Genomic DNA, 24,904 nt, shown 5'->3' on the forward strand with positions numbered 1-24,904 from the left:
CGCGTCTCCGGGAGTCGCCCCCACCTTCAGACACAACCTGCACGCCCGCCTCGCCGCCCGCCCACCCCTCCCGTCTCGTGCGGCGCGAGGGCACGCCCGCCGGGATCCGGCCGGGGTCGCGACTCGCGTTCCACGCCGCACGCCACTCGCTCCAGGTGACATCATCTCCCGGCCGGGCTCCGCCTCCCGCCCCAGCTGCCTCACGCCTCACGCCTATTGGCTGATATGTCTCGAGCCCCGCCTCCCGCTCTCCGCCCGCGCGACCCCTCCCGGCCCGTGCGGAGGCGGGGTTTAGCCTCCTGCCGGTGCCGACGCTGCTTCCCATTGGCCACTCAGAGCCGTCTGTCAGTCTCCTGTTAAAGGGGCCACGACCGCCCGGGAGCTGTTGGGGGGAGGGAGGAGGGAATTTTTTTGGGGGGGAAGGTGGGATTTTTGGGGGCGCTGGTGGGCACCCCTGAATCTGGCGGCTGCGGCCTCGTGGGGGGAGGCTGAACGGTGACAGGGTTAGGGGACTATTTTAGGGGGTAGAGGGCTGTAAGACTGTGTGAGGGAGTGGGGTCCCCAGCGCCCAAAGCCGGAGCAAGAGACGCGGAGCCCGCGCGAGCGGCGGAGACAGGGTTCCAGAGCTACAGATCCGGGCCCCGGCCGCCGCCAGGGGCCCCGCCCGGTCCCCCCACCCCACCCCACGTCCCTCCTGCAGCCCAGCTCCGCCCGCAGCCGCCGCGGACCAGGTAGGTAAGAGCCCGGCCTGCCAGGCAGCGCCCACCCCGGGGACCCCTCGCCTAGCTTTCCCCGCCTCCCCGAGATCCTGGATTCCCTTCTTCATCCCCGGGGACCCCAGAGCCCAGATTGCACAGCCCAGCCCCAGAGAGTCAGGTGTGCCCCTCCCGGCTCTCAGAGTCCCCAGCCAAACCCTAGGATCCCGGGCAGACCGCCGCCTGGCGCCTCCTCCAGGGCCCAGGAGCCTGGAGCTCAGCTCAGCCCTGGGAGCCCCTCCGGGTCTAGGTCCTCCTCCGCGGCCCGGTCCGGAGAGTCCCGGACACCCGCCGCGGCCGTGTCACACTCCCCGGGGCGAGGGCCGCCCGTCCCCGCTCGCGTCCGCATGGCGCCCCTTTCGCGCACCCCGTCTGCCCGTCTCAAGCCCTTCGGTTCCAGCCGCCGGCCGCGTCCCCCGGTCCAGGCCGGCCCGCGGCCACCCTGGACACAGGCCCGCTCTGGAGCTGTCCATGGTCAGCGCGCTCGGCAGCCTCGCCTCCCCCACCTCCCGCTGCCACCGCCAGAAAGGGGGCGCCGGCGGCGCGGCGCGCGGGGATCCCCCCTGCCGCGCCTTTGACCCGGGGATACCCGGGGCCCTCCCCGACCCGGACTGACTCCCAGGCCTCAGGGTTCCTCCGGCCAGGCTTTCGGCCCGGCCCTCAGCACCCTAGATTTCCGGGGACCCCAGCACCTTCCTCAGGAGTCAAGGCTTCTTGAAGATTCCTGCCCCATGCACCTTAGGGGAATCGGCATCCGGGGGCCCGGGTTCCCAGCCTTTGTCCCTTTAGACACCCAGCTCCACAGCCCCTGCGCTCCTCAGGCAAATATACCCAGCCTCCTCGAACCCCAGCATCTGCCCCCTTAGGGATTCAGGCGCCATGACTCCCTCCCTTCCAGGGACTCAGAATGCAATTGTTAATGCCATATTTTGGCATCTGCCTCCCCACCCCCTACCTCCGCCCCTGGAGACTAGACGTCTTGTCCCCAGCCCTGCACCCCATCAGGGACCCAGGCGTTCAGATCCTAGCTTCTGTATTGGTCACCAGCCTGTACTGAGGCCATCTGCCTCAGCGCCCCCCCAGTCCTTTACCTCCACAAGGATTCAGGAGTCCAGGTCCCCGAATCTACTCTCCTCCTGCCCAGGTTTCTAGCTCCTCATCTCTTACTCTTAGGGACCCAGGTCCCCCTGGTCTCACCATCCCTCTATAAACATGACACCTCCCAGCGGCCTTGGCAAACTCCTGCCTCATCCCCGTTTCATGTCAGTTGCTGGGCTGCCCGGGACTCTATTCTCTCCCCTGAGACCCAGCTTCTTGAGATATTTCTGGCACCCCATTGCCTTCTGCGGCCCATATGGTGATGGCCCATTCTCTGAATACACTCTCTATTAGCCAAACATACATGCCTTCCTCCAAATGTGTTCTGTGGCCTCGGCTCCTTAGATGATCGAACCTACTCACTGCCTTCCACATTTCCGGTTAAACATTGCCCTTGTAGCACTCCACCTTCTAGATTCTTTCTAGATCCTGGAACATTCCCAGTCAACATCTCTGTTCCATCTTTGCCCAAGGCGTGTTCTCAGTTCTAGGCTTGATGCTAATTTCTAGGCATGTCTTTCCCCAGATGAATTCGAATATCTAAAGAACCCCCCCGCAAGCCACATTCTGATCCCACTGTCTCTTGGGACAGGACCCAGTCCTTGGTTGTTCTCTGCTAAAATTTCATCTTAGGTGTGTTCTACATTCCAGCCATGTCCTTGGCATTGTTCTACATTCCATTCTCTTCCCAGGGACATTCTAAGTTCTAGAATAAGCGTCTGCCGATTATGTGCTCTAGCCTTTGAATTGTGCCACCAACTCTAGAATGTATTTTCTGCTTCAGGTTCCAGCCAGTTCTACAGTCTACAATCTAGAAGACTCCCTCTGAAGCGTTCCACCTTAGATCTTCCTCCTCAGGTTCTAGGTTCTAGGCCCATCCATTCCATTCCCACCTTCTCCGCCCACCTTTTCCTTCGTGTGATGTTGGCTCAGAACTTGTCCCCTGGTGGACTGTGGGCTTCCTGCTCTTCCTGCCACATCAGCGTTCTAATCATGCTCTGGGCTCTCCCCTCTTCTGGAGTCTTCAGCTTGGAAGTGTCCTCATTTCCAGAGCACCCTATCTCTCCTTTGCCAGCTCAGGCCCCATGCCAGTAAATTCTCAATTCCAAGCATGCATCGTCTACATCTTCCCCCAGGCACGACTAAGTTCCAGACAAACTCCTCGCTACTTTCTAGGTTTTTCTTCCCCTCCAGGGCATGTCCTGAATTCTAGAGCATCTCTTTTTCATTCTGAGTTCTAGCATTATCTTCTAGACACATGAGAAAACCAAGATGGCAAACCGTGTTATACCCTCATCTCTGGTAGATTTTGCATTCTAGATTATGTCTCCTGACGAGGTCTGTTGTGCATGGCATTAGGTATATCCTTAGATAACATTCTGAGGTCACCCAGTTGCTTTTTAAGTTATTGATTGCTCTTGGCTGGTTCAACGTTTCAGAACAGGCTTCTAGAATATGCCCGAAGTGCAGCTCTTACCCAGCTCACATTATACACATGGAAGGATACGTTCTTTCTGCACTCTATGCTGTATCTACATGCTGGTGGCTTTCTAGATCTGTGCCCAGCCTTGCTGTGTTTTGTTTCCTTCTCAGTGAATTTGAAGTTCTAGAACAGCTTCCTTAAAGCATCTTGTGTTGCATCCCCTGACCAGGCTCTGGGTTTTAGATACCATGTTGGTTTGGGGCCTAAGGCTGGCCTGCCTTCTGGTGAACATATTCCGGAATCTGGCCTCTGAGTTCTGGGATTCAGGTGTCTAGATTCCCAGATGTACCTGTTCAAAGATCCAAGGGACCCAGCTGCCTGCTCTCCCAGCCACCACCCCCCCTTCTCTCCTCACAGAAGTCCAAGGCCCCAGTCCCAGGCTTTAGACACAGTCCGAAAATGGGGTGGCGCTGGGAATTATCTCCTCTTAGAACCGGTTATGCCACTGCCAGATGGGAGAGAGGGAAAGAGGGGAAGCGAATGAAAGTCCCTCCTGCTTTCGGCTGGGCCAGCTGGACCTGTCCGACCTGATGCGTTCGAGGGAGTGGCTCCGGGGAACTCCATTCATCCCCGCCCACAGCTTGTGCGCCCCAGCTCCTGGGTCCTGGGGGCCTGGCCTGTCGGGTTCTGGGGGAGCAGGGGTCTGAAGGTTGGGATTTCTGAGTCTGAGCTTGGAGGTTTAAAGCCCAGAGCAGAGGCTGTAGTCTCTGACTCCCGGGATTGGGAAGGAGGGAGGCTGGAGGCTCAGACTCCTGAGTTTTGGGGCCGGAACTCCCAGACCTGATGAAGGAGGGAGCTGGATCTTGGTCACCCGGGGTTGTGGGAGATGGCTAGTCTACCCCGCCCTCCTCCATGCTCCCCCTTCTCCAAGTGGAGTGGGTCTTTAGATTCTTCTGGAGTTGAGGTCCGGATGAGAAGCTGAAGAAGAGGGGAATCGAGCTGGATAGCAGCTAATCGGGTACCAGTGACCTAATTCTGTGACCGCAGCCCTGTGTCCCCCTGAAGTCACGGTTCTGGCAGGGGCTCAGTTCTGCCTCTCATGCAGTGGGTGGAGGGCGATTCTCAGCGTGGCCAAAATAGGTAGGAGCTGACTTTTCCCCACGCACTCAGGAGGCAGTGCCTGGGGCACCCGGCTTGCGTGCGGTGGACCAGGCGGGCCCAGATTTGCCGTCGGTGTCTGATGGAGACTGACCTCAGTTTCCCCAAATGCTCTCACCCAGGTACCCAAGTCCTGGTTTCCCCGAGAGCAATGGGTTTCAGTCTATCCTAGGCCACGATCAGAATGAACAGACGTCAGTTTGTCCTGTGCAATATGCCTGGGTGGCTCTGCCTCGGTTTCCTCCATGCATGAGCCGAGTGGCCCTGTCTGTTTCCCTGCCTGCGCCTTGACGAGGCCGGCCGCTGTTCCCTGCCCCTTCGCTGCCCCTGCAGGCCAGCACCGCCGCCATGATGTGCGAGGTGATGCCCACCATCAGCGAGGATGGCCGGCGGGGCTCGGCGCTGGGCCCGGACGAGGCGGGCGGCGAGCTGGAGCGCCTCATGGTCACGATGCTCACGGAGCGCGAGCGCCTGCTGGAGACGCTGCGCGAGGCGCAGGACGGGCTGGCGACGGCGCAGCTGCGGCTGCGCGAGCTGGGCCACGAGAAGGACTCCCTGCAGCGCCAGCTCAGCATCGCGCTGCCCCAGGTCTGGGCGGGGCCGGGGCGGGGCCTCGAGCGGTGGAGGCGTGGAGGGGGCGGGGCACGGCGCCTGGGAGGGCGGGGGCCAGGGGCGGGCTCTGTCGGGGAGAGGCGGGGCCTGAGCCGCTCAGGGGGCGGGGCTTATCGGGGAGGGCGGGGCTTTCCCACAGTTGGGTTCCACGAGGGAGGTGGGGAAGGATTGATCGGATGGTCCCGCTCTTGCCCACATCTGGACAGGAGTTTGCGGCGCTGACGAAGGAGCTGAACTTGTGTCGAGAGCAGCTGCTGGAGCGGGAAGAAGAGATTGCGGAGCTGAAGGCCGAACGGAACAACACGCGGGTGAGCGAGCGCCTTGCTAAGCGGTCCAGGCGAGGGGCGGGGGGGCCGGGAGGGGGCTCGCGGTATTGCGGTCCGACCACCTGGGGTCCTGTCTCCTCCCTGCTCCCACTTCTCGGCTGGTGTCCGCGGGTCCCCTCCTTCCTTCCCGTCTCTCCCCCTCTCCGTAACGGCCTCTATCTCGGTGCCACTCCTCCCTGACGCCGCCCCTTACCTCGGAGATCCCTCTCTTACTGACCTGCCTCGTTCCTTACCGTTTGCTTGGCTTCACCTCTTTCCCCATGTGTCCAACCCACCTGTCTGAGCCACGTTTCCCGTCGACCCTGCCTCTCTTCCCTTGCCCCTTTGACCCGGTGTCCTGTCCCTGCAGCTACTGCTGGAGCACCTGGAGTGCCTGGTGTCCAGACACGAGCGGTCACTGCGCATGACCGTGGTGAAGCGCCAGGCCCAGTCCCCGGGCGGGGTCTCTTCGGAGGTGGAGGTGCTCAAGGCTCTAAAATCCCTCTTCGAGCACCACAAGGCCCTGGATGAGAAGGTAGGAGGCTTGAAGAGCCTGGCTGTAGAAGGGAAGCCCGCAGGTGGCTGGCGCTGTCCTGAGCTGCAGAGATTCTGGCTGTGGTTGGTTAGGGATGTCCTAAGTGGGGGGAAAAGTTGACTCTGATCGACCGACTCTGCAGGCTGACCTGACTGGTTGGTTGATCATGGAAAAGTGAACGAGGCGGGGCTCCCCGTGGCCGGGCTAAGCTTTGGTGGCAGGTTGGGGCTGCACATCCATTATAGATAGAGGAACTCTAACCTTCCCTACGAGGCCCGTTCCAGGGCGTTCTTCACCATGGCCAGCTGTCCTACATTGGATCTGATCTCCATCTCACTCCCGTCCTGCCCCATCCCCAGGTCCGGGAGCGGCTGCGGATGGCGCTGGAGCGGGTGGCTGTACTAGAAGAGGAGCTGGAGATGAGCAACCAGGAGGTGAGGCGGAGAAGGGGAGGGAGGGACTAAGGAGCTCCCAGTGGGGTGGGCTGATTCTGGGTTCCGGAATCTGTTGGGGGCAGGACTATAGCAGAGGACTAGTGGGGTTGGACTATGGAGAGAACCAGTGGGGTCCCTCAGGGCTTGGAGGAGAACTGTCTAGTGAGAGTGAGACTGAGGTGAGAACCAGGGGTCGGGGCCAACGGGAAGAGCCCACTCTGAGAGGGAATGTTTGAGTGGGAAAAGTCGGGCTAAAGAGGACAAGAGTAAGGCCAACTCCCGTCCCTGCTGGGAAGCTAAGGAGAGATAGGAGAGCACCGGGTCCGAGGGCAGCCCCGGCAGGACCCGGGGCTCCCATGGCCTCTCCTTAGACGGCTGGGGCCAGTGGGAAGGAGCTAGTCTTCCTTTCGCACCGATTTCCCTTTCCCATTCCCAGACTCTGAACCTTCGAGAGCAGCTGTCCAGGCGCCGATCGGGGCTGGAGGAGCCGGGCAAGGATGGGGACGGGCAGGTAAGAGGCGGAAGTCCTTCACTCCCTTTGCTCTTCATTGATCCTCATCCCTCCGACCTCCATGCTCTCCTCTGACTTTGTGATGGTCCCTTTTTTCTTTCTTTCTTTTAAAAAAATATATTGTTGCCCTGACCAGTTTGGCTCAGTGGCTAGAGCGTCGGCCTGTGGACTAAAGAGTCCCAGGTTCGATTCTGGTCAAGGGCATGTACCTTGGTTTCGGGCACATCCCCAGTAGGGGGTGTGCAGGAGGCAGCTGATGGATGTTTCTCTCTCATGGATGTTTCTAACTCTCAATCCCTCTCCCTTCCTCTCTGTAAAAAATCAATAAAATATTATATATATATGTATATATATATATATATATATATATATAGTATTTTATTGATTTCAGAGAGGAAGGGAAAGGGAGAGATAGAAACATCAGTGATAAGAGAGAATCATGGATAGGCTGCCTCCTGCACGCCCCACACTGGGGATCAAGCCCACAACCCGGGCATGTGCCCTAACGGAGAATCGAACCCTGACCTCCTGGGTCGTAAGTCAGCGCTCACCCACTGAGCCACGCCAGCTGGGCCGTGATGGTTCTTTTAATGTTTGATATGATCCTCACTGACCCTGGGACATCTGAGCTCCTAGGACCTGATTCAGGTCACCTCGCTAACTACTGTGACCTCCAAGACCCTTACTGATATATTGTTAAATTTTTATTGATTTCAGAGAGAGGAAGGGAGACGGAGAGAGAATCATCAATGATGAAAGAGAATTATTGATCGGCTGCCTCCTCACGCCCCCTACTGGGGATGGAGCCCCCTGACTGGGAGTCAAACCGTGACCTCCTGGTTCATAGTTCGGTGCTCAAATCACTGAGCTACACCGGCAGGGCACCCTTACTGATCTTTGATTCACTCTGTCCACTCACCTGCCATCAACTGTGTTTTTACCTTGCATTTTCTTTCTGTCTCTGTTTCCCCGCTCTGGGTTCTGTCCCTTCCTTCCGCACGGTCCCCACTTCAGGCCCTTGCCAATGGCCTGGGTCCTGGAGGCGAATCCAACCGGCGCACGGCTGAGCTGGAGGAGGCCCTGGAGCGGCAGCGTGCGGAGGTGTGCCAGCTGCGGGAGCGCCTGGCGGTGTTGTGCCGCCAGATGAGCCAGCTGGAGGAGGAGCTGGGCACCGCCCACCGCGAGCTGGGTAAGGCCGAGGAAGCTAACGTCAAGCTCCAGCGCGACCTCAAGGAGGTGAGGCCGGAGCCGCTGGTGGGTTGCCCTCTGTCCCTCCTCTCCCAGAACGCGTCCCCACGTCCCTTTGCCCCAAGTCACAGAGCTCAGGAACGGTGGAACCCGGATTCCATTCATAAGCCGTGTAGATTCTCTCCCTCTCTGAGCCCCAGTTTCTTCGCCTGTAACATGGGACTCACAGCTTTGTCAGAGGGTTGGCATGTGGCACATACGCAGTGGGCACTCAGGAACTGTTCGTAGTGATGTTATCATTGGCAAATCCTCTTGTGCCTCCAAACTGAATTCCTTGGTCTGCATTTCAACCCATTCGGGGCTTAGGCTCCTGGATTCTCACTCCCATGCCCCAGGGGCTGCCGAGAAATGTAGGCATGGGTTCTCCAAGGAAGGCCCTGGATGAGGAAGAATAGTGAGCACTTTAGTTTTCTCATCCACTAGGGCAGTGGTCCGCAAACTCAGTCAACAGAGCCAAATATCAACAGTACAACGATTGAGATTTCTTTTGAGAGCCACATTTTTTTAAAATTAAACTATATAGGTAGGTACCTTGTTATTAACTTAATTAGGGTGCTCCTAAGGCTTAGGAAGAGCCACACTCAGGTCCACCTCCCAGGAGACCCCGGAGCACCTTTTCTGGGGTTCTGAGCCTGTGCTACTCTGGGGGATCTTGGGAGATGCTGCCTCCCAGATGGAAGGGGCCTTGGCTTCCCAGGAGGCCCTAGGGCCGCGGTTCTCAACCTGTGGGTCGCGACCCCTTTGGCGGTCGAACGACCCTTTCACAGGGGTCGCCTAAGACCACCCTGCATATCAGATATTGACATGACGATTCATCACAGTAGCAACATGACAGTTATGAACTAGGAACGGAAATAATTTTATGGTTGGGTCACCACATGAGGAACTGTATTTAAAGGGCCAGAAGGTTGACAACCACTGCCCTAGGGCACTTGCTCTGTGACTCTAAGCCTGGGCTGTGCCACAAGTTGCCGAAACATCTCAGTCCTGGGTTTTTGAGGCAAGTGGCCCAAGAAGAGTGGAGGAGACTTCCCATCCCCTGAGCCTCGGGGCCATTCCCATGCGGAGGGTCTAAGCCAGTGCTGCTCGCGGGCAGTGTGGTACCACCATTCGAACTTTCAAGTGGCAGGGACCTCACGTTGGCTATTCCCGGGGGCTCTTGGCAGGTTTGGTTCCACCGTTCTGATGCCCAGAAGCCAGGGGACTGCATTTCCCAGGATTCCCTGGGGTGCCTGATTTGGGGTTCTAGGCCTAGGCTCCCCGCAGGGCCTTTGGGGAGCTGTAGTCCACGCGGCCCTTTGCCACCTCTGCAGGCGTTGGCCCAGCGGGAGGACATGGAGGAGCGGATCACGACGCTGGAGAAGCGCTACCTGAGTGCCCAGCGCGAGGCCACGTCCCTGCACGACGCCAACGACAAGCTGGAGAACGAGCTGGCCAGCAAGGATTCGCTGTACCGGCAGGTGGGGCGCCGGGGGCCGGGAAGGGGCGCTGAGGACGAGGTCCTTGCCGGGAGACCCAGCTCCTCCCCAATCCTGTCCCTGTCCTGCCCTAGAGCGAAGAGAAGAGCCGCCAGCTGGCCGAGTGGCTGGACGACGCCAAGCAGAAGCTGCAGCAGACGCTGCAGAAGGCCGAGACCTTGCCCGAGATAGAAGCGCAGCTGGCCCAGCGTGTGGCGGCCCTCAATAAAGTGAGGGGCGGCCTGGGGCGGGGCCCTGAGTCTCTGCAGGAGGGGGCGGGGCCTGGAGTCTGGAGAAGGAGGCGGGGTCAGGAGGGGAGGGGCCTGGATTATGGGGGCGGAGCCAGGAGGGGGAGGGGCCTGAGTCTCTGCAGGAGAGGGCGGAGCCATGAGTCTGCAGGAGAGGGCGGGGCCTGGAGTCTGGAGGGGGCGGGGCCGTGAGTCTCTGCAGGAGGGGGCGGGGCCTGGAGTCAGGAGGGGGCGGGGTCAGGAGGGGAGGGGCCTGGAGTCTGGATGGGGCGGGGCCCGGAGGAGGGGGCGGGGCCTGGAGTCTGGAAGGGTCGCAGACCTGCAGCCTGGATTTTGGATGAAAAATCAGGGCCTGGGGATTGGGGAAGGGATAAAACTTGGAATGGGGGCAGGGTCTGGAGGTCTGCGACGGGGAGTGTGGGGAGGAGTTCTCTAGTTTGGACTGAAAGGATGGATGGCCTGGAACACGAACTGAGGAAAGGAACACAGCCCGTGGACGAGGGCCCCGGCTGGTACCGGTCTTGGAGGAAGTGGGACTGGAGGCTGCCTGGGTCCCAGGGGGGCCAAGTCAGACGTCATGGTTCCTTCCATCCTCTAGGCTGAGGAACGCCATGGGAATTTCGAGGAGCGGCTCAGGCAGCTGGAGGCCCAGCTGGAGGAGAAGAACCAAGAACTGCAGCGGGTGAGAGAAGGAACGGGCTAATGCAGGGAAGGCGAGGGGCGGGGCCTGAGGCGGGGGCGGGGCCTGGAGGCGGTGGGAGGAGCTCAGCAGGGGCTCCGCTCTGGACCCGGTGGGCCTGAGCACCCGCGGTCCCTTCTCCTCGGGGCAGGCCAGGCAGCGCGAGAAGATGAACGATGACCACAATAAGCGTCTGTCCGAGACAGTGGACAAACTGCTGAGCGAGTCCAACGAACGGCTACAGCTGCACCTCAAGGAGCGGATGGGGGCGCTGGAGGAGAAGGTGCACCCCAAGCCAGCACTCCGATAGCCCTGCATCCTGAGCCACCTCTTGCCCAAATCCCTGGGCCCCGGATCGTCCCCCCAGACCCATTATCTGAGATCCCCCTAAACCGGGGCCTCCCGCATCCGACAGACTTCTCTGCCGTAATGCACCGACCACTGTTTCACCTAAATCCCCCAAGAGCTGAATTCTGGGGCACCTGTACCCTGAGCTCTTGGCTTCCCCCCAAGCCTCTTATCCTAGGGACCCTCAAACTGAATCCTCTAATTACACAGGATGTGGAATTCTGGGGCTCCCATGAACAGGATCCCCTACCCCGCTGCATCTTTGGACCCACAACCCCCATGTGCTCCAGCTCACCATTCATGCACACCTCATTCATGGGGCTCCTCTCGGGCCCCCAGAGCATTTCCGTTTCAGGCTCCCCCCCACCTCACTGCACCCCTGTCCCCCACAGAACTCACTGAGTGAGGAGATTGCCAACATGAAGAAACTGCAGGACGAGCTGCTGCTCAACAAAGTATGGCGGGTCCTGGCGGGAGGCCCGGGCAATGGCAGGCCCTGCTGGGTCGGAACCAGCTGGGAGGGCTGTGCCTTGGGCACACGCTGACCTGACCCCTCTGACCCGTCCCCACAGGAGCAGCTCCTGGCGGAGATGGAGCGAATGCAGATGGAGATTGACCAGCTGCGGGGGCGGCCTCCGTCCTCCTACTCCAGGTGACAGCAGCGCTCCTGCCCCCTCTACCCCTGGACCCCCTTGGCCAGGCTCATCCTTTCTGATCCCTCGGCCTCCCCCACACCCACTGCACCCGCTGCCTGTCTTCCGGAGACTTCCACGAGTCTGTTTTAGTTTTGACCCCTGACTTCATGACCACTGACACCAGATCCTTTTCCCTGACCTTTGACCTCAGATCCCTCTCTTAATCTCCTGACCAAAGGCCCTTTCCTACCTCAGCTTTCTTTTAAAAAAAATTTTTTAACATAGATTTTTTAATTTTATTTTATTTATTTTTATTTTTTTTAAAATATATTTTATTGATTTTTTACAGAGAGGAAGGGAGAGGGATAGAGAGCCAGAAACATCGATGAGAGAGAAACATCGATCAGCTGCCTCCTGCACACCCCCCACTGGGGATGTGCCCACAACCAAGGTACATGCCCTTGACCGGAATCGAACCTGGGACCCTTCAGTCCGCAGGCCGACGCTCTATCCACTGAGCCAAACCGGTTACGGCTAACATAGATTTTTTTAGAGAGAGGGGAAGGGAGAGGGAGAGAGAAACATCAGTGTGATGTGATAGCATCATTGGACTGCCTCCTGCATGCCCCCTATGGGGGATCGAGCCCACAACCCAGGCATGTGCCCTGACCAGGAATCGGGCCTGTGACCTTTCAGTCCACAGGACAGCGCTCGACCAACCGAGCCACACTGACCAGGGCTCAGCTCTTCTTTTCTTGACCCCTTAGTCTCTGCCTTCTTCTTTATTAATATTTTTTTAAATATATGTTTTTATTGCTTTTTAAAGAGAGAGAAACATCCGTCGGCTGCCTCCTGCATACCCCCCTCCACCGGGGATTGAACCTGAAACCTGGGGATGTGCCCCGACCGGAATGGAACCGATGACCTCTCGGGGCACGGGACAGCACTGGACCAGCTGAGCCACACCAGCCAGGGCTCTGACGGTCTTCTCCATGCCCACAGGTCTCTCCCTGGCAGTGCCCTGGAGCTCCGTTATTCCCAGGCACCTACGTTACCTTCCGGTGCCCACCTGGACCCCTATGGGGCTGGCAGTGGCCGAGCAGGCAAGAGGAGCCGCTGGTCAGGGGTCAAGGATGAGCCCTCCAAGGTCAGCAGCCACTTCTGGGGCCTGGGTTGAGCAGGGCTTGGGAGGGCAACAGTGGGAACTGGGGTCTATTAGACGGGGCTCGGGGAGGGGGCTGGGTTGAGGAGCGGGGTCCCCCGGACCCATGCTGTCTTCTGTCCTTCTCCCACAACTCCCTCTTCCCCACGTGCCTGGATGTCTCTTCGCGGAAATCCTGCCTGGTGAGAACCTTAGAGGGATGATGGGGTGGTGAGGGGGATGGTTCCGGGGGGATGGTGGGCAGGGCGTAGCATCCTAGAATGGGTGGGGTTAAGTGAAGAAAGTGAGTGAGTTGAGCCAAAGAAAACAGTGAAATCAGGGGAGGGAGCGGAGTCCTCAGAGGGTTGGGGTGGTCAAGGAAAGGGACCTGTCAGGAGACAAAGCAGAGCTGGGAAAAGTGTGAGGGCCCCATCACAGGGTGGGGGCAGTCCCTGTCGGACGTGGGCGGGGTCCTGAAGGGCGGGCAAGGTCAGGAGAGTTGAAGGACAACCCAGGGCCAATCTCCTCTCCTGCCCGCTGGGGGCCCCTCTCTCTCCACACAGATCCAGGAGTGGGAGCGGTCGGCCCCTGCGGGGTCCATGCCACCCCCGTTTCCTGGGGAACTGGATGGCTCAGATGAGGAGGAGGCGGAGGGGATGTTTGGGGCTGAGCTGCTCTCCCCCAGCGGGCAGGCCGATGTGCAGACACTGGCCATCATGCTTCAGGAGCAGCTGGAAGCGATCAACAAGGAGATCAAGTGAGCACCGGCCCCGTCCTGCCGCACGGCCCTGCCTGGGCTCACCCCACAGCCCCTCTCGCTGTGGAGTCTGCTGTGAAGGCCAGAATCTATCTCCTCTCCCACTGTCCTCACGGGGATTTTCCCAGCCCGACACTCCCTCCAGTATCCAGGGATCCCCCAGGAGTCTCGTATATACATATATATCCCTCAGTTAAGTACTCACAATTTCCCAACACAGCAAAGACTGAACCTCCAAATACCAAAATTCTCAATCCAGTACATCAACAATCCTCCAGGACAGCATGGATTTAATGGCTTCACACAAACAGTACCCAGGGAATCCTGGTCCCCCACGATTCTCAACACAAGCACCCCATCCCAAAACACCAAGAGCCTCACTTTAACACATCAAGAACTGCAATTCTCCATACCAAGAATTTCTACCCAACAGATAATATATAACAAGAATTCTCAATTTCTGAAGACTCACCCATTATATAAAGTACACCCCAACTCCCCAGCAACTACCTTATTTAGCAATCTCTATATATAAAAGCCTAAGTGACCATTATGACCAGATGACTGGCTGGTAGCTATGACGCACACTGACCACCAGGGGGCAGACACTCGATGCAGGAGTTGCCCCCTGGTGGTCAGTGTGCTCCCACAGCCAACCTCCCATGGTCCCTCCCCCAAGCCGTCCAACCTCCCACCATATGGTCCTGATCAGCCCAATCGCTGGCCAGGCCGAGGGACCCCACCTGTGCACGAATTCGTGCACCGGGCCTCTAGTTCTCTAATAATACACCCTCCATGGACCCAGCAAATATACCAACATGACTACCATCTTCCATTCAAACTTGGTCTGACTTGAGTAAGCAACTCTCATATACAAAATGATTCTAAGACTTTCCTAGATCCTAGGTTGACCTCTGAGTCCCAGATCTCATCTGGATCTTATTATGAATTTGCTCTTGTTGTCCTCCTTGAACCTTGATCTCTTTCCCATAAAAAATCCCTTTATGATTTTCCAGAACCACTTGGTTATCATCAGGGTCATCCTGATGCAGACCCTGATCATTGTCTCTAATCGACTTCCCTGACCTCCTGAGCCCATCATGACTCCTACCCCCCCCTTGAATCTTGGTGGGTTCACATCACGAATCCACCAAGACCCTCTAACCTCATTATGCCTTCTTCAGAATTACTTGTGCCTCCCTAAGCTTCTGGCTCATTGGGATCCGCAGACTCCCTCTCCCATCGTCTGCCTCAGTCCTCTCACCCGTCTCTCCCCTTTCCCTCCTCAGGCTAATCCAAGAGGAGAAGGAGACAACAGAACAAAGGGCAGAAGAACTGGAGAGCCGGGTATCTGGCTCTGCCCTGGACTCACTGGGCCGCTACCGCAGTAGCTGCTCACTGCCCCCCTCCCTCACCACCTCTACCCTTGCCAGTCCTTCCCCTCCCAGCTCCGGCCACTCAACACCCCGCCTGGCACCCCCTAGTCCTGCCCGTGAGGGCGCCGACAAAGCTGTAAGTGTTCCGAAGTCTCCTTTGCTTCATGGGGTGGGCAGGAGGTCAGAAACAGGATTCCCCAACAGATAGCAACAATAACTTCTCACACCAGTGGCTTTCAAAAGCAGCCTTATCTTCCCTAAAGATTCCAACTCAAAGGGCAAAGGGAGGACTGAGCCACTGGGAGAATCCTAACTTGTATTTTCGTTAGATCTGGTCTACCTTGACCAGTTTTATGCATTACGTTTCTGCAAGTGATTTTTAAAAATGCTTCTGTGACTGAACATACGTTTGAGAACTGCCATTATATCCTCATAATTGACCTTTGAGGGATGCATAATGGATATTAATCTTATTTTATTGCCCGAAACCCAAGCTTTTCTGCTTTCAGAACCTATAACCTAGTGGCTTTCCTTGGGGCCACACAGATCCCACTTCTGACACCATAAGCTATGAAACTATCAATATGGGCTTTAGCTCCGGTGGGACTGTAATCTTTGGCTTTACGTTTCATCCCACTTGGCCTAGGCTACCTTCAGAAATGGTTCCCCAAACCAGGGATGCCTCATACATCCCCCAGTAGATATTTTAGTTAACGAGGAACCCCCAATATGACTCCAACTTAATCCAGCCTCTCTCCTTCTCTATCCCCAGAATCATGTCCCCAAGGATGAAGCTGGGGCTCCACGAGGGGAGGGGCCAGCCATCCCAGGAGACACCCCGCCTCCCACGCCCCGCTCTGCCCGCATAGAGAGAATGACCCAGGCCTTGGCACTGCAGGCAGGATCCCTGGAAGATGGGGGGCCCTCACGGGGAAGGTCAGCAGGGACAAGAGATGGGACAGGGATGGGCTTGCTTGGGAGGATGACATGGGAGGGGACAAAGACTTGGGATGGATGGGCACATCCCAGATGGGGTCTGCCCTCACCCTGTCCTGCTCATCCAGTGAGGGCACCCAAGATTCCCTGCACAAAGCCCCCAAGAAGAAGAGCATCAAGTCATCCATAGGTCGTCTCTTTGGCAAGAAGGAGAAGGGGCGAATGGGACCGCCAGGACGGGACAGCTCCTCTCTGGGTGAGTGCCCTGATTCTACCCCTCCCTCCCTCCCTCCCTCCCTCCCTCCCTCCCTCCCTCCCTCCCTTCCTTCCTTCCTTCCTTCCTTCCTTCCATCCTTGCTTTGTTTCTTCCTTCTTCTTTACATATTCACTTGACTTTCATTCATGTCCTCATTGAGTTGGTAATCCATTTACAATGTAGAAGGGACAGGACTTGGCAGAGGAAGGGGGGAGGGGGGGAAGAGCCCTCTGTGGCCTGCTTGAGTGACTGGAGGGCTAAATCATATTGTTCTGTCGTTTCCCATTTAGGGAGGCGCATCCTAAAGGCAGAGCACCTGGTGTGCTGGAGCCTTCTTGTATCGGCTTGTGAGAGCCAGTAGTTAAATTTTCAGGCATTTTGTGAGTTGCTTGACATCACGTTGGCAGCTTGAAAGTGGCACAGTGGGATTATTCACACCGTAGAAATGGGCAAATGCAACAAATCAAGGAATAGCTCCTTCCTCCTCATGGAGCCAGCTAAACACTTGGCAGCACACCACTGCCACCCTGGCAGGGCCAGGCCAATGGTTGCCCTATTTTGGGGTTCTCTCCGATTTATTGCCTGGGAGGTGACCCTGGTCCCTGTATGGCTTGATCACTCCTCTCTGTGGCCTCATTGACTATTCCCTTGGGGCCTCTGCTCTCCTGGCTTCCTTCTCACCACCCCCAGCATGAAATAGTCTGCTTCCCCCTGAGACTCTCCAAATCTTGGCCCCTCCCTGCCTCCAGCTGGAACACCCTCAGATGAGACTTTGGCCACCGACCCTCTGGGGCTAGCCAAGCTGACAGGCCCAGGAGACAAGGACCGGAGAAACAAGAGGAAGTGAGTGTGGGAGTGGGGAGGGAGGGGGGGGGGACTTACAAAGATCCGCATGCATTTTGTTGGAACCTCCTGCCAGGTTTCCTACGTTCATAACCAGTGTTTTGAGAGGGGGTTGTGGTGAAGGGGGCCACCCAGGAGGGCTGGGGTCTCTGCCCCTGAGAGCTTCTGCCCTGGCCCCCTCTTCCCAGGCATGAACTTCTGGAAGAGGCCTGCCGCCAGGGCCTGCCCTTTGCCGCCTGGGATGGCCCCACCGTGGTCTCCTGGCTGGAGGTACTGGGGCCCAGAAATGCCCTGATTCCTGACCTTCAACCCCTGTGACAACCCCACCACTAGGGCTGGTTGGGTCCACTTAGCATCATCCTCCTGGCCCAGATGGGGGAGTGGGGTGGGGATGAGGCCCTGGAAGGAGTCAGGCTTCCTGTGATCTCCTTATTTGTTCTCCTTTGCCCCCCCCCCCGCTCTCCCCCCCCCGCCCCGCCCCTCGGGGATGCTCACTTTGGTCCTGGTCTCCTGTTGCTCCTCTCTCTCTCTCTCTCTCTCTCTCTCTCTCGCTCTCGCTCTCGCTCTCGCTCTCTCTCCCTTTCGGATTCCCTGTCTATGTTTCTGCTTCTCTCCTCATCTCTGTTTTTGTCATGGCCCATATTTCTCCCCATGTCTCCCCCAATGTTTTTGCTCCTTTCCCTCCCCATGTGTCTCTCCTCTCTGTGTGTCTCTCCTGATCTCTGTCTCTCTCCATCCCTCTCCTTGCCTTTCCCTGACTCTCCCCCTCGGCCTCCCCGTGGCTCCCTGACTCACGGCCCTTTGACTTGCTCTGTCTGTCTCTCCCCACTGTGACCTCTGTGTCTTTCTGTTCTCCCCCCACTTGCCTCTCCCCGGCTCTCTGTCTCCGTCTCTCCCTTTCTTTCTGTCTCTCCCCCATCTCCCCGTCTCTCCTCTTGTGTGATATCGGCTGTCTCTCCTCTGCCTGTCTCTCTCTCCCCCTCCTCCGCTGGCCCAGCTGTGGGTAGGCATGCCTGCGTGGTATGTGGCCGCCTGCCGGGCCAATGTCAAGAGTGGGGCCATCATGGCCAACCTGTCCGACACGGAGATCCAGCGGGAGATCGGCATCAGCAACCCGCTGCACCGGCTCAAGCTGCGCCTGGCCATCCAGGAGATGGTCTCGCTCACCTCGCCCTCTGCGCCCGCCTCCTCGCGCACAGTGAGTGTCCACTGGCCCATCCCAGCCCTGGCCGCCTCCAGGCCCCGCCTCTGGCCTTCAGACTAGCCAATCCCGGCCTGCTTATTCCAGCTCCGTCCTACAGACCTCTACTCCCCTTATGCCCCTGGATTGTGGGGGGAAGGGGGTCTTCCCTCAGGTCTCCCTGCCTCCCCTGAACCCCTAAACTTCAGTCTGTCTTCAACCGCAGCCAGAGGGACCCATCCTGGAGAATAAGACAAACCCATATGGTTCCCGGCAAGGCCCCTGATGAAAGGCCATTGCCCGCTCCTTCCCTCACTCTGCTCCTTGGCACCCCCTTTTCTTGGAGCACCCCCCTCCCCGCTTCCCCCAAGGCTGGCTCCTTGTCATCCCTGAGGTCTCAGCTCAATGTCACCACCTCCGAGAGGCCTCTCTCACTCAACAGCGAAACTAGTCGCCTGCTGCCCATCACCCCAGGACATTAAGACCTGATTTTCCTCCATAGCATTTACTGCCTTCTCATGCTTTATCCTTGCATTCCACACAGAAAATCATGCGTGCCGTGCCTAATGCAGCACTTAGCCCTTTGCCACGCTTGCTGTTCACACGTGAATGTGTGCATCGGAAGCACTCGAATGTAATGTGTGGACATCATAACCAGTAGGCCCCCCAAATTACTTCAGCGGGCGTCCCCTAAAAATAAGAACTTTCCCCTACATAGCCACCGTGCCCTTGTCACACCTAAGAACACGACCGTTATTGTTAATGTCATCTACTATTCAGTCTGTACTCAAACTTCCCCTTGCACATGCCGGACTCTACAGCTGTGTCTGGCACTCAGGGGTCATTACATACATTTTAAAAAAATGTATCTTTATTGATTTCAGAAAGGAAGGGAGAGGGAGAGAGAGACAGAAACATCAATGATAATAGAGAATCATTGATTGGCTGCCTCCTGCACATCCCCTACTGGGGATTGAGCCCGCAGCCTGGGCACATGCCGTATGCCCTTTGCTGGAATCAAACCTGGGACCCTTCAGTCCACAGGCCGATGCTCTATCCACTGAGCCAAACTGGCTAGGGCTACATACATTTTTCTTTTAAAAAAATGTTTTGTTGATTTTTAGAGAGAGAAGGGGGAGGGAGAGAGAGAGAGAATGAGAGGGGGAGGGAAACGTCCATGGGAGACCGAGACATGATTGGTTGCCTCCTGCACGCCCCCTGCTGGTGATCAAGGCCACAATCCCCGCATGTGTCCTGACCAGGAATCACACCGACAACCTTTGGGTGCATATGAAGGCGCCCAACCGCCCTAACCGGTTTGGCTCAGTGGATAGAACGTCGGCCTGTGGACTGAATCGTCCCAGGTTCGACTCCTGTCAAGGGCAGGTACCTTGGTTGCGGGCACATACCCAGTAGGGGGCGTGCAGGGGGCAGCTGATTGATGTTTCTAACTCTCTATCCCTCTCCCTTCCTCTCTGTGAAAAATCAATAAAATATATTAAAAAATAAAAATAAAAAGGAAGATGCCCAACCTACTGAGCCATACCGGCCAGGGCCCACATGATTGAATGCATGTCTGAATTCCTAACCCCTGGGGGGCTGTTGGGAGCAGGTGCTCAATAAATGTGCACGCACATCCTCCTTCCCGAGAACATTCGCCCCATTGCTGCATCTGCCACCTCACTCTGCGTCCTTTCTTTCTTTTTTTTTTTTAAATATATATTTTATTGATTTTTTACAGAGAGGAAGGGAGAGAGATAGAGAGTTAGAAACATCGATGAGAGAGAAACATCGATCAGCCGCCTCCTGCACATCTCCCACTGGGGATGTGCCCGCAACCCAGGTACATGCCCTTGACCGGAATCGAACCTGGGACCTTTCAGTCCACAGACCGACGCTCTATCCACTGAGCCAAACCGGTTTCGGCTCTGCGTCCTTTCTGTACATTCGTGTGGACAGAGGTGATGCATTGGCGCAGGGCCACACGGCAAAATGCCCAGCAGGCCCCCAATGGGAACCTGAATTTTTCATCTCCGAAGCCCAAGTTCTGATACACACAGCAGGTGCTCAATAAACGATCCTGCCTCTGTCCCTGGCTTGTCCAAGCAGTGACTGGCCTTTCTCAGCCAGAAAGTACACTGTGTATAAATGTGCATGACCCGAGCCTCCAGGAGCGTCCCCCCCCACCCCTTTCCCTGTCTGGAAGTCCTCTCTCGCCTTCCCTAACACCCCGTGGCCCCTCAGTCCACAGGAAACGTGTGGATGACACATGAGGAGATGGAGTCCCTCACGGCCACGACGAAGCCTGTGAGTGCCCCCTGCCGGCGGCTTTGGGGGTGGCACTAACTCTCTCGGGAGGGGCGGAACGGGGCGAGTCTGTGGCTGTCTGTCCGTCTGTTCCTTCCTCCCGCCCTCCTTCGCCTCCCCCTTAACCCATCCCTTCTTTCCCCTCTTCCCACTAACGGGTCAGGAGACCAAGGAGATCAGCTGGGAGCAGGTAGGGGGCGCGGGGCGGGAAGGGGGCGCATGACCAGGTTGTGCACGCTGCATGGACGCCCCTTCTTCTCCGAGCCCCACCCCTATCCTCGCTGGGGCATCCCCTCATCACCGCGGGGGGGGGGGGGGGCGCTGTGCGGAGCTCGGCTCTGGACTGTCTCACTGTGGTTTGGTGGGGGTCTGGGCAGAAGCCGGGTGGTTCCATTGTTAGCTGTTAGCTTGGTGCACGGGCCACCCCATGATCGAGGGTGGTGGGGGCTCCGGGGGTTGTTCCATTGCTATGACTAGAGGGAGACGGAGCACCCGTTTTCCGCGCTGGCTGCGGGGAAAGTGTACCGGGCAAAGGGGAAAGCATTTGGGGAGTGGGCAGCACGTCTGGCGGAGAAGCTGGGGAGGAGGAGCTCCAAGAAGGGGGAGGCATGAACTCACCTGTTGGAAAGAAGTGTGCGGGCCCCGGGCCCTTGGCTTCCGGCCAGGGGGAGGCATGGATTATGCTGAAGTCCGGGAAGGACTTTGGGCCGATCCAGAATATTGTCCCGGGCCGGGTCCAGCATTGAACTAGTATTTTCGGGACAGTGCCAGGGTGCTGGGTGACTCCATGACTCTCTGCTGTGGGGAGCGCTGTGCTGGGAGAATCCATGATGTTAACTCGGGGGCGTAGTGAGGTTGGGCTGATCTGTTCTGAGTTGGGGCCATGTTAGAGCACCGCTTCTCAGCCTGTAATGTACGGCTCACATCACCCGAGGATCTTGTGAGAACGCAGGTTCTGATTCAGTCAGTAGCCTGGGGCTGAGATTCTGCAATCCCGGCAAATTCGCAGGCGCTGGTGATGCCGTGGGTCCAAGGACCACACTCGAGTAGACACGGCTCTGTCCTGTCCTTCTTAGGGAGCAGGGGACACCATTGGATGGGTCCACTGTCCGGCTGTGGGGTGGAAAAAGCAGGACCTTGGGTTGGGGGGGTAGACCGTACCCTTGCATACATACACGGGAAGGGGTCCCAGGGCCTGACCCCTCCCCTACCTGCCCATGGCCCCAGATCCTGGCATATGGCGACATGAACCACGAGTGGGTGGGCAACGACTGGCTGCCCAGCCTGGGGCTGCCCCAGTACCGCAGCTACTTCATGGAGTCGCTGGTGGACGCCCGCATGTTGGACCACCTCAACAAAAAGGAGCTCCGCGGCCAGCTGAAGATGGTGGACAGCTTCCACAGGTGGGGCTGCCTCCAGGACAGGCCAGGGGCGGGGGGGCCACGCTCCTGCAGAGTCTGGGCCAGTGGGACAGGTGATGGGATTCTCTGGAAATCGACCCCGTGCCTCTTCCGTCAGTAAGATGACCCACTAGGGAGAGTCCAAATTCTGAGGCAGCTTGGCTAGCTGACCCCACCCCCCTTCCAGGTTTGCGAATAGGAACTGCCTGTTGAAAGTACCCCAGCTCTGAGGTCGGCAGTCACTAGAACCGACCCAATAGAACAGTGGTTCTCAACCTTCTGGCCCTTTCAATACCGTTCCTCATGTGGTGACCCAACCATAACAGTATTTCCGTTGCTACTTCATCACTGTCATGTTGCTACTGTGATGAATCGTCATGTAAATATCTGATAGGCAGGAGGGTCTTAGGCGACCCCTGTGAAAGGGTCGTTCGACCGCCAAAGGGGTCGCGACCCGCAGGTTGAGAACCGCTGCAATAGAACAAGACTGGCCTCTCCCAGAAGACCAGGTGGTGGGAAGGGCCCAGCGGGAGCAGCGGCCACTGGGGTGTGAAGGCTCCCCTCCCCTGTGACCCCGCTTCCCCTGCTGCTCAGGGTGAGTCTGCACTACGGGATCATGTGCCTGAAACGGCTCAACTATGACCGGAAGGACCTGGAGCGGAGGCGGGAAGAGAGTCAGACCCAGATCCGAGGTGAGTAGAAGGGGGTAAGAGTCCCTCTGGGAGCCGGTGGCGAGGCTTGGGGCCGGGCTGGAGAAAGACAAGGGGAGGGAGGCGGGGGAAGAAAAGCGCTACCATAAGCCATGGGGTGGAGCCGGTCTAGGAGGCATGGCCAGGAAAGAGGGTGAAGGGATGGGCTAAATTGGATGGGCCTGCAGCTGAGGGTTCCTTTGGTCCCCAGATGTGATGGTGTGGTCCAATGAGCGGGTCATGGGTTGGGTGTCCGGACTGGGACTGAAGGAATTTGCCACGAACCTCACGGAGAGCGGGGTGCACGGGGCGCTGCTGGCCCTGGACGAGACCTTTGACTACTCCGACCTGGCCTTGCTCCTGCAGATCCCCACGCAGAATGCACAGGTGGGTGAGCGGCCGCTGGGCCCGGAGCGTACTGGGCCTCCCCACCTCGCAGTCTGCAAGCTGCAACCCCTTTCCCGCCTCTCCTCCCCAGGCCCGGCAGCTCCTGGAAAAGGAATTCAGTAACCTCATCTCCTTGGGCACAGACAGGCGGCTGGACGAGGTTGGCGCCCAGCTCCGGAGGCTGGCTCCTTGCACCTTCAGGGTGGGAGCTGAAGGGGTGGGGCTTGGCTGCTCAGAGTCGAGGTTGGAGGCGGGGCCAGGATAGGGGCGGGGTGGGAAGAAGCGGCGAAATACGGAAGGGGTGGAGTCCAAGGAAGGGGCGGGGTCAGAACCGGGCCCTGGTGCCACACCGGATGCCCGGCTCCTGTACCTAGGACAGCGCCAAGTCCTTCAGCCGCTCCCCGTCCTGGCGGAAGATGTTCCGAGAGAAGGACCTCCGAGGCGTCAGCCCCGACTCCGCTGAGATGTTGCCTCCCAACTTCCGGTCGGCCGCAGCGGGGGCCCTGGGCTCGCCGGGGCTCCCTCTTCGCAAGCTGCAGTCGGAAGGTGGGCGGCTCCCCTTCTTCGGGGTGGGAGAAAAGGACCACCTCTCCATGCCAGAGGCCTCCTCCTGCAGGCCCTGAAATGGCCTGGCCCGTTCTCCCCCGCTCATGGCACATGGGCCGCTCCTGTATGCCAACTCTCTCCGCCGGGCGTGGAAGGGATTGCTCTCGCACCCTCTTTCCAGGGTGGGAAATGCGCTCGCCCTGTGTCATCTGGGGCACCTTGGACGAACCTGCGGGAAAGGCAGGGAAGCCAACGAGGATTCGGGCTGGCTGTCATTCCCAGGAAGGAAGCTTGGGGTTGAGGATCGGAGAAACCCTGGGGAGGACAGGGCGTGCGCGCGTGTGGGTGTGGGTGGGCGCGTGTGGGTGTGGGTGCGCGCGCGTGTGTGGGTGTTGGTGCTCGCGTGTGGGTGTGGGTGCGCGCGTGTGGGTGTGGGTGTGGGTGCGCGCGTGTGGGTGTGGGTGCTCGCATGTGGGTGTGGGTGCGCGCGTGTGGGTGTGGGTGCGGGTGCGCGCGTGTGGGTGTGGGTGCTCGCATGTGGGTGTGGGTGCGCGCGTGTGGGTGTGGGTGTGGGTGCGCGCGTGTGGGTGTGGGTGCTCGCATGTGGGTGTGGGTGCGCGCGTGTGGGTGTGGGTGCTCGCATGTGGGTGTGGGTGCGCGCGTGTGGGTGTGGGTGCGGGTGCGCGCGCGCGCTGAACCGCTGCTCGCTCTCCCTCCAGGCCAGACTTCTGGGAACTCCCGGGCAGACGGCGTTTCGGTCCGGACCTATTCCTGCTAGTGCAGGCCTCCAGGTGAGGACTGTGCTGGGCGACCCTGGGGGTCTGGGGCAGCGCAATGGATCTTCACCGCTCCACGTGCTGCCGGCGTCGGTGTGGGCGACCTCACGCGGATGGAGAATCTCCCGGAGGCCGGGCTGCCTCCCCTCCCGCCCAGTGTGGTCTCGCCGGGGAGCGCGCCGCCGCCTGGACCATCTGCACAGACTGGAGGGGAGCGCGCGTCCCCGCCTCACACATGGACGGGGCCTGGACCAAACCACATGAACTGGACCGAGGGGGGGGGGGGAAGGAGAGGGCAGGAAGAAACCCCGCCCCCAAACTTCCATCTCCCTCGGCTCTACTTTGTAATTTATTGATCAGTTTCCGACGGGAGACGGGTGCCCATTCCCCACGGGGAGGGGGCGGGGCTGCCCTCCCGGGCCGCATGCGAGGGCAGGCCGCCCCCTCCCCTTTCTCCCCGGTCGCGGGGCCCAAGTCTTCCTTCTCCGTCCGAAAGGAGGGGAGGGGGGACTCGCTGCTACAAGCCTCGCCCCCAGTGCCACTCAGCCCCGCCGCCGCCTCCGGTGCCCGGTGGCCGGAGGTCAGCTGCGGGCGGGTCCCTCCCCCCAGTGTCTCGTGTCCCCGGGGCCCTCCGCCCCCCGTGCTGTGGCCGTGTCCGTGCCCCAGGGGCGGGGGGCGCAGAGCGCGCTCCCCGCTCCCCCCCGGCCCGGGGTTTGCATGGGAGAATCCTCTTGCCGCGGTGCCACTGGGCGACGTGCCGTGGGCGGGAGGGCGGACGGGGGAAGCTCGCGCCCCGGACTCTGGTCGGCCCCCCGCCTCAGGCGCCACTCAGTGGTCACGGGTAAAGAGAGCTGTTTCAAAACG

At 58.8% G+C, this 24,904-nt stretch overlaps 1 protein-coding gene across 1 annotated transcript; it reads left to right on the plus strand.

Moving 5' to 3' along the window:
• Positions 1-387: 387 nt before the first annotated feature.
• On the plus strand, positions 388-24,904 carry PPFIA3 (PTPRF interacting protein alpha 3). The gene is made up of 29 exons (XM_081108413.1): positions 388-731; positions 4,768-5,022; positions 5,253-5,354; positions 5,722-5,886; positions 6,246-6,320; positions 6,757-6,831; positions 7,846-8,067; positions 9,393-9,539; positions 9,632-9,766; positions 10,383-10,466; positions 10,615-10,746; positions 11,204-11,266; positions 11,384-11,463; positions 12,449-12,593; positions 13,157-13,344; positions 14,634-14,856; positions 15,493-15,656; positions 15,785-15,912; positions 16,662-16,755; positions 16,944-17,025; positions 17,753-17,953; positions 20,180-20,242; positions 20,406-20,432; positions 21,470-21,645; positions 22,237-22,334; positions 22,543-22,718; positions 22,810-22,878; positions 23,093-23,264; positions 23,984-24,904. Exons 2-29 carry the CDS (start codon positions 4,783-4,785, stop codon positions 24,040-24,042), a joined length of 3,585 nt encoding a protein of 1,194 aa, XP_080964539.1. The 5' UTR covers positions 388-731; positions 4,768-4,782; the 3' UTR covers positions 24,043-24,904.

This window comes from Myotis nattereri (assembly GCF_964212035.1).
Source record: "Myotis nattereri genome assembly, chromosome: 15".
NCBI lineage: Eukaryota > Metazoa > Chordata > Mammalia > Chiroptera > Vespertilionidae > Myotis > Myotis nattereri.

Coding starts and splice junctions, on each gene's coding strand:
- PPFIA3 (XM_081108413.1), top strand. CDS start 4,783: ATGATGTGCGAGGTGATGCCCACCATCAGCGAGGATGGCCGGCGGGGC. Junction 16,756..16,943: donor GACCGGAGAAACAAGAGGAA/GTGAGTGTGGGA, acceptor CCCTCTTCCCAG/GCATGAACTTCTGGAAGAGG. Junction 20,433..21,469: donor AGGAGATCAGCTGGGAGCAG/GTAGGGGGCGCG, acceptor CCATGGCCCCAG/ATCCTGGCATATGGCGACAT.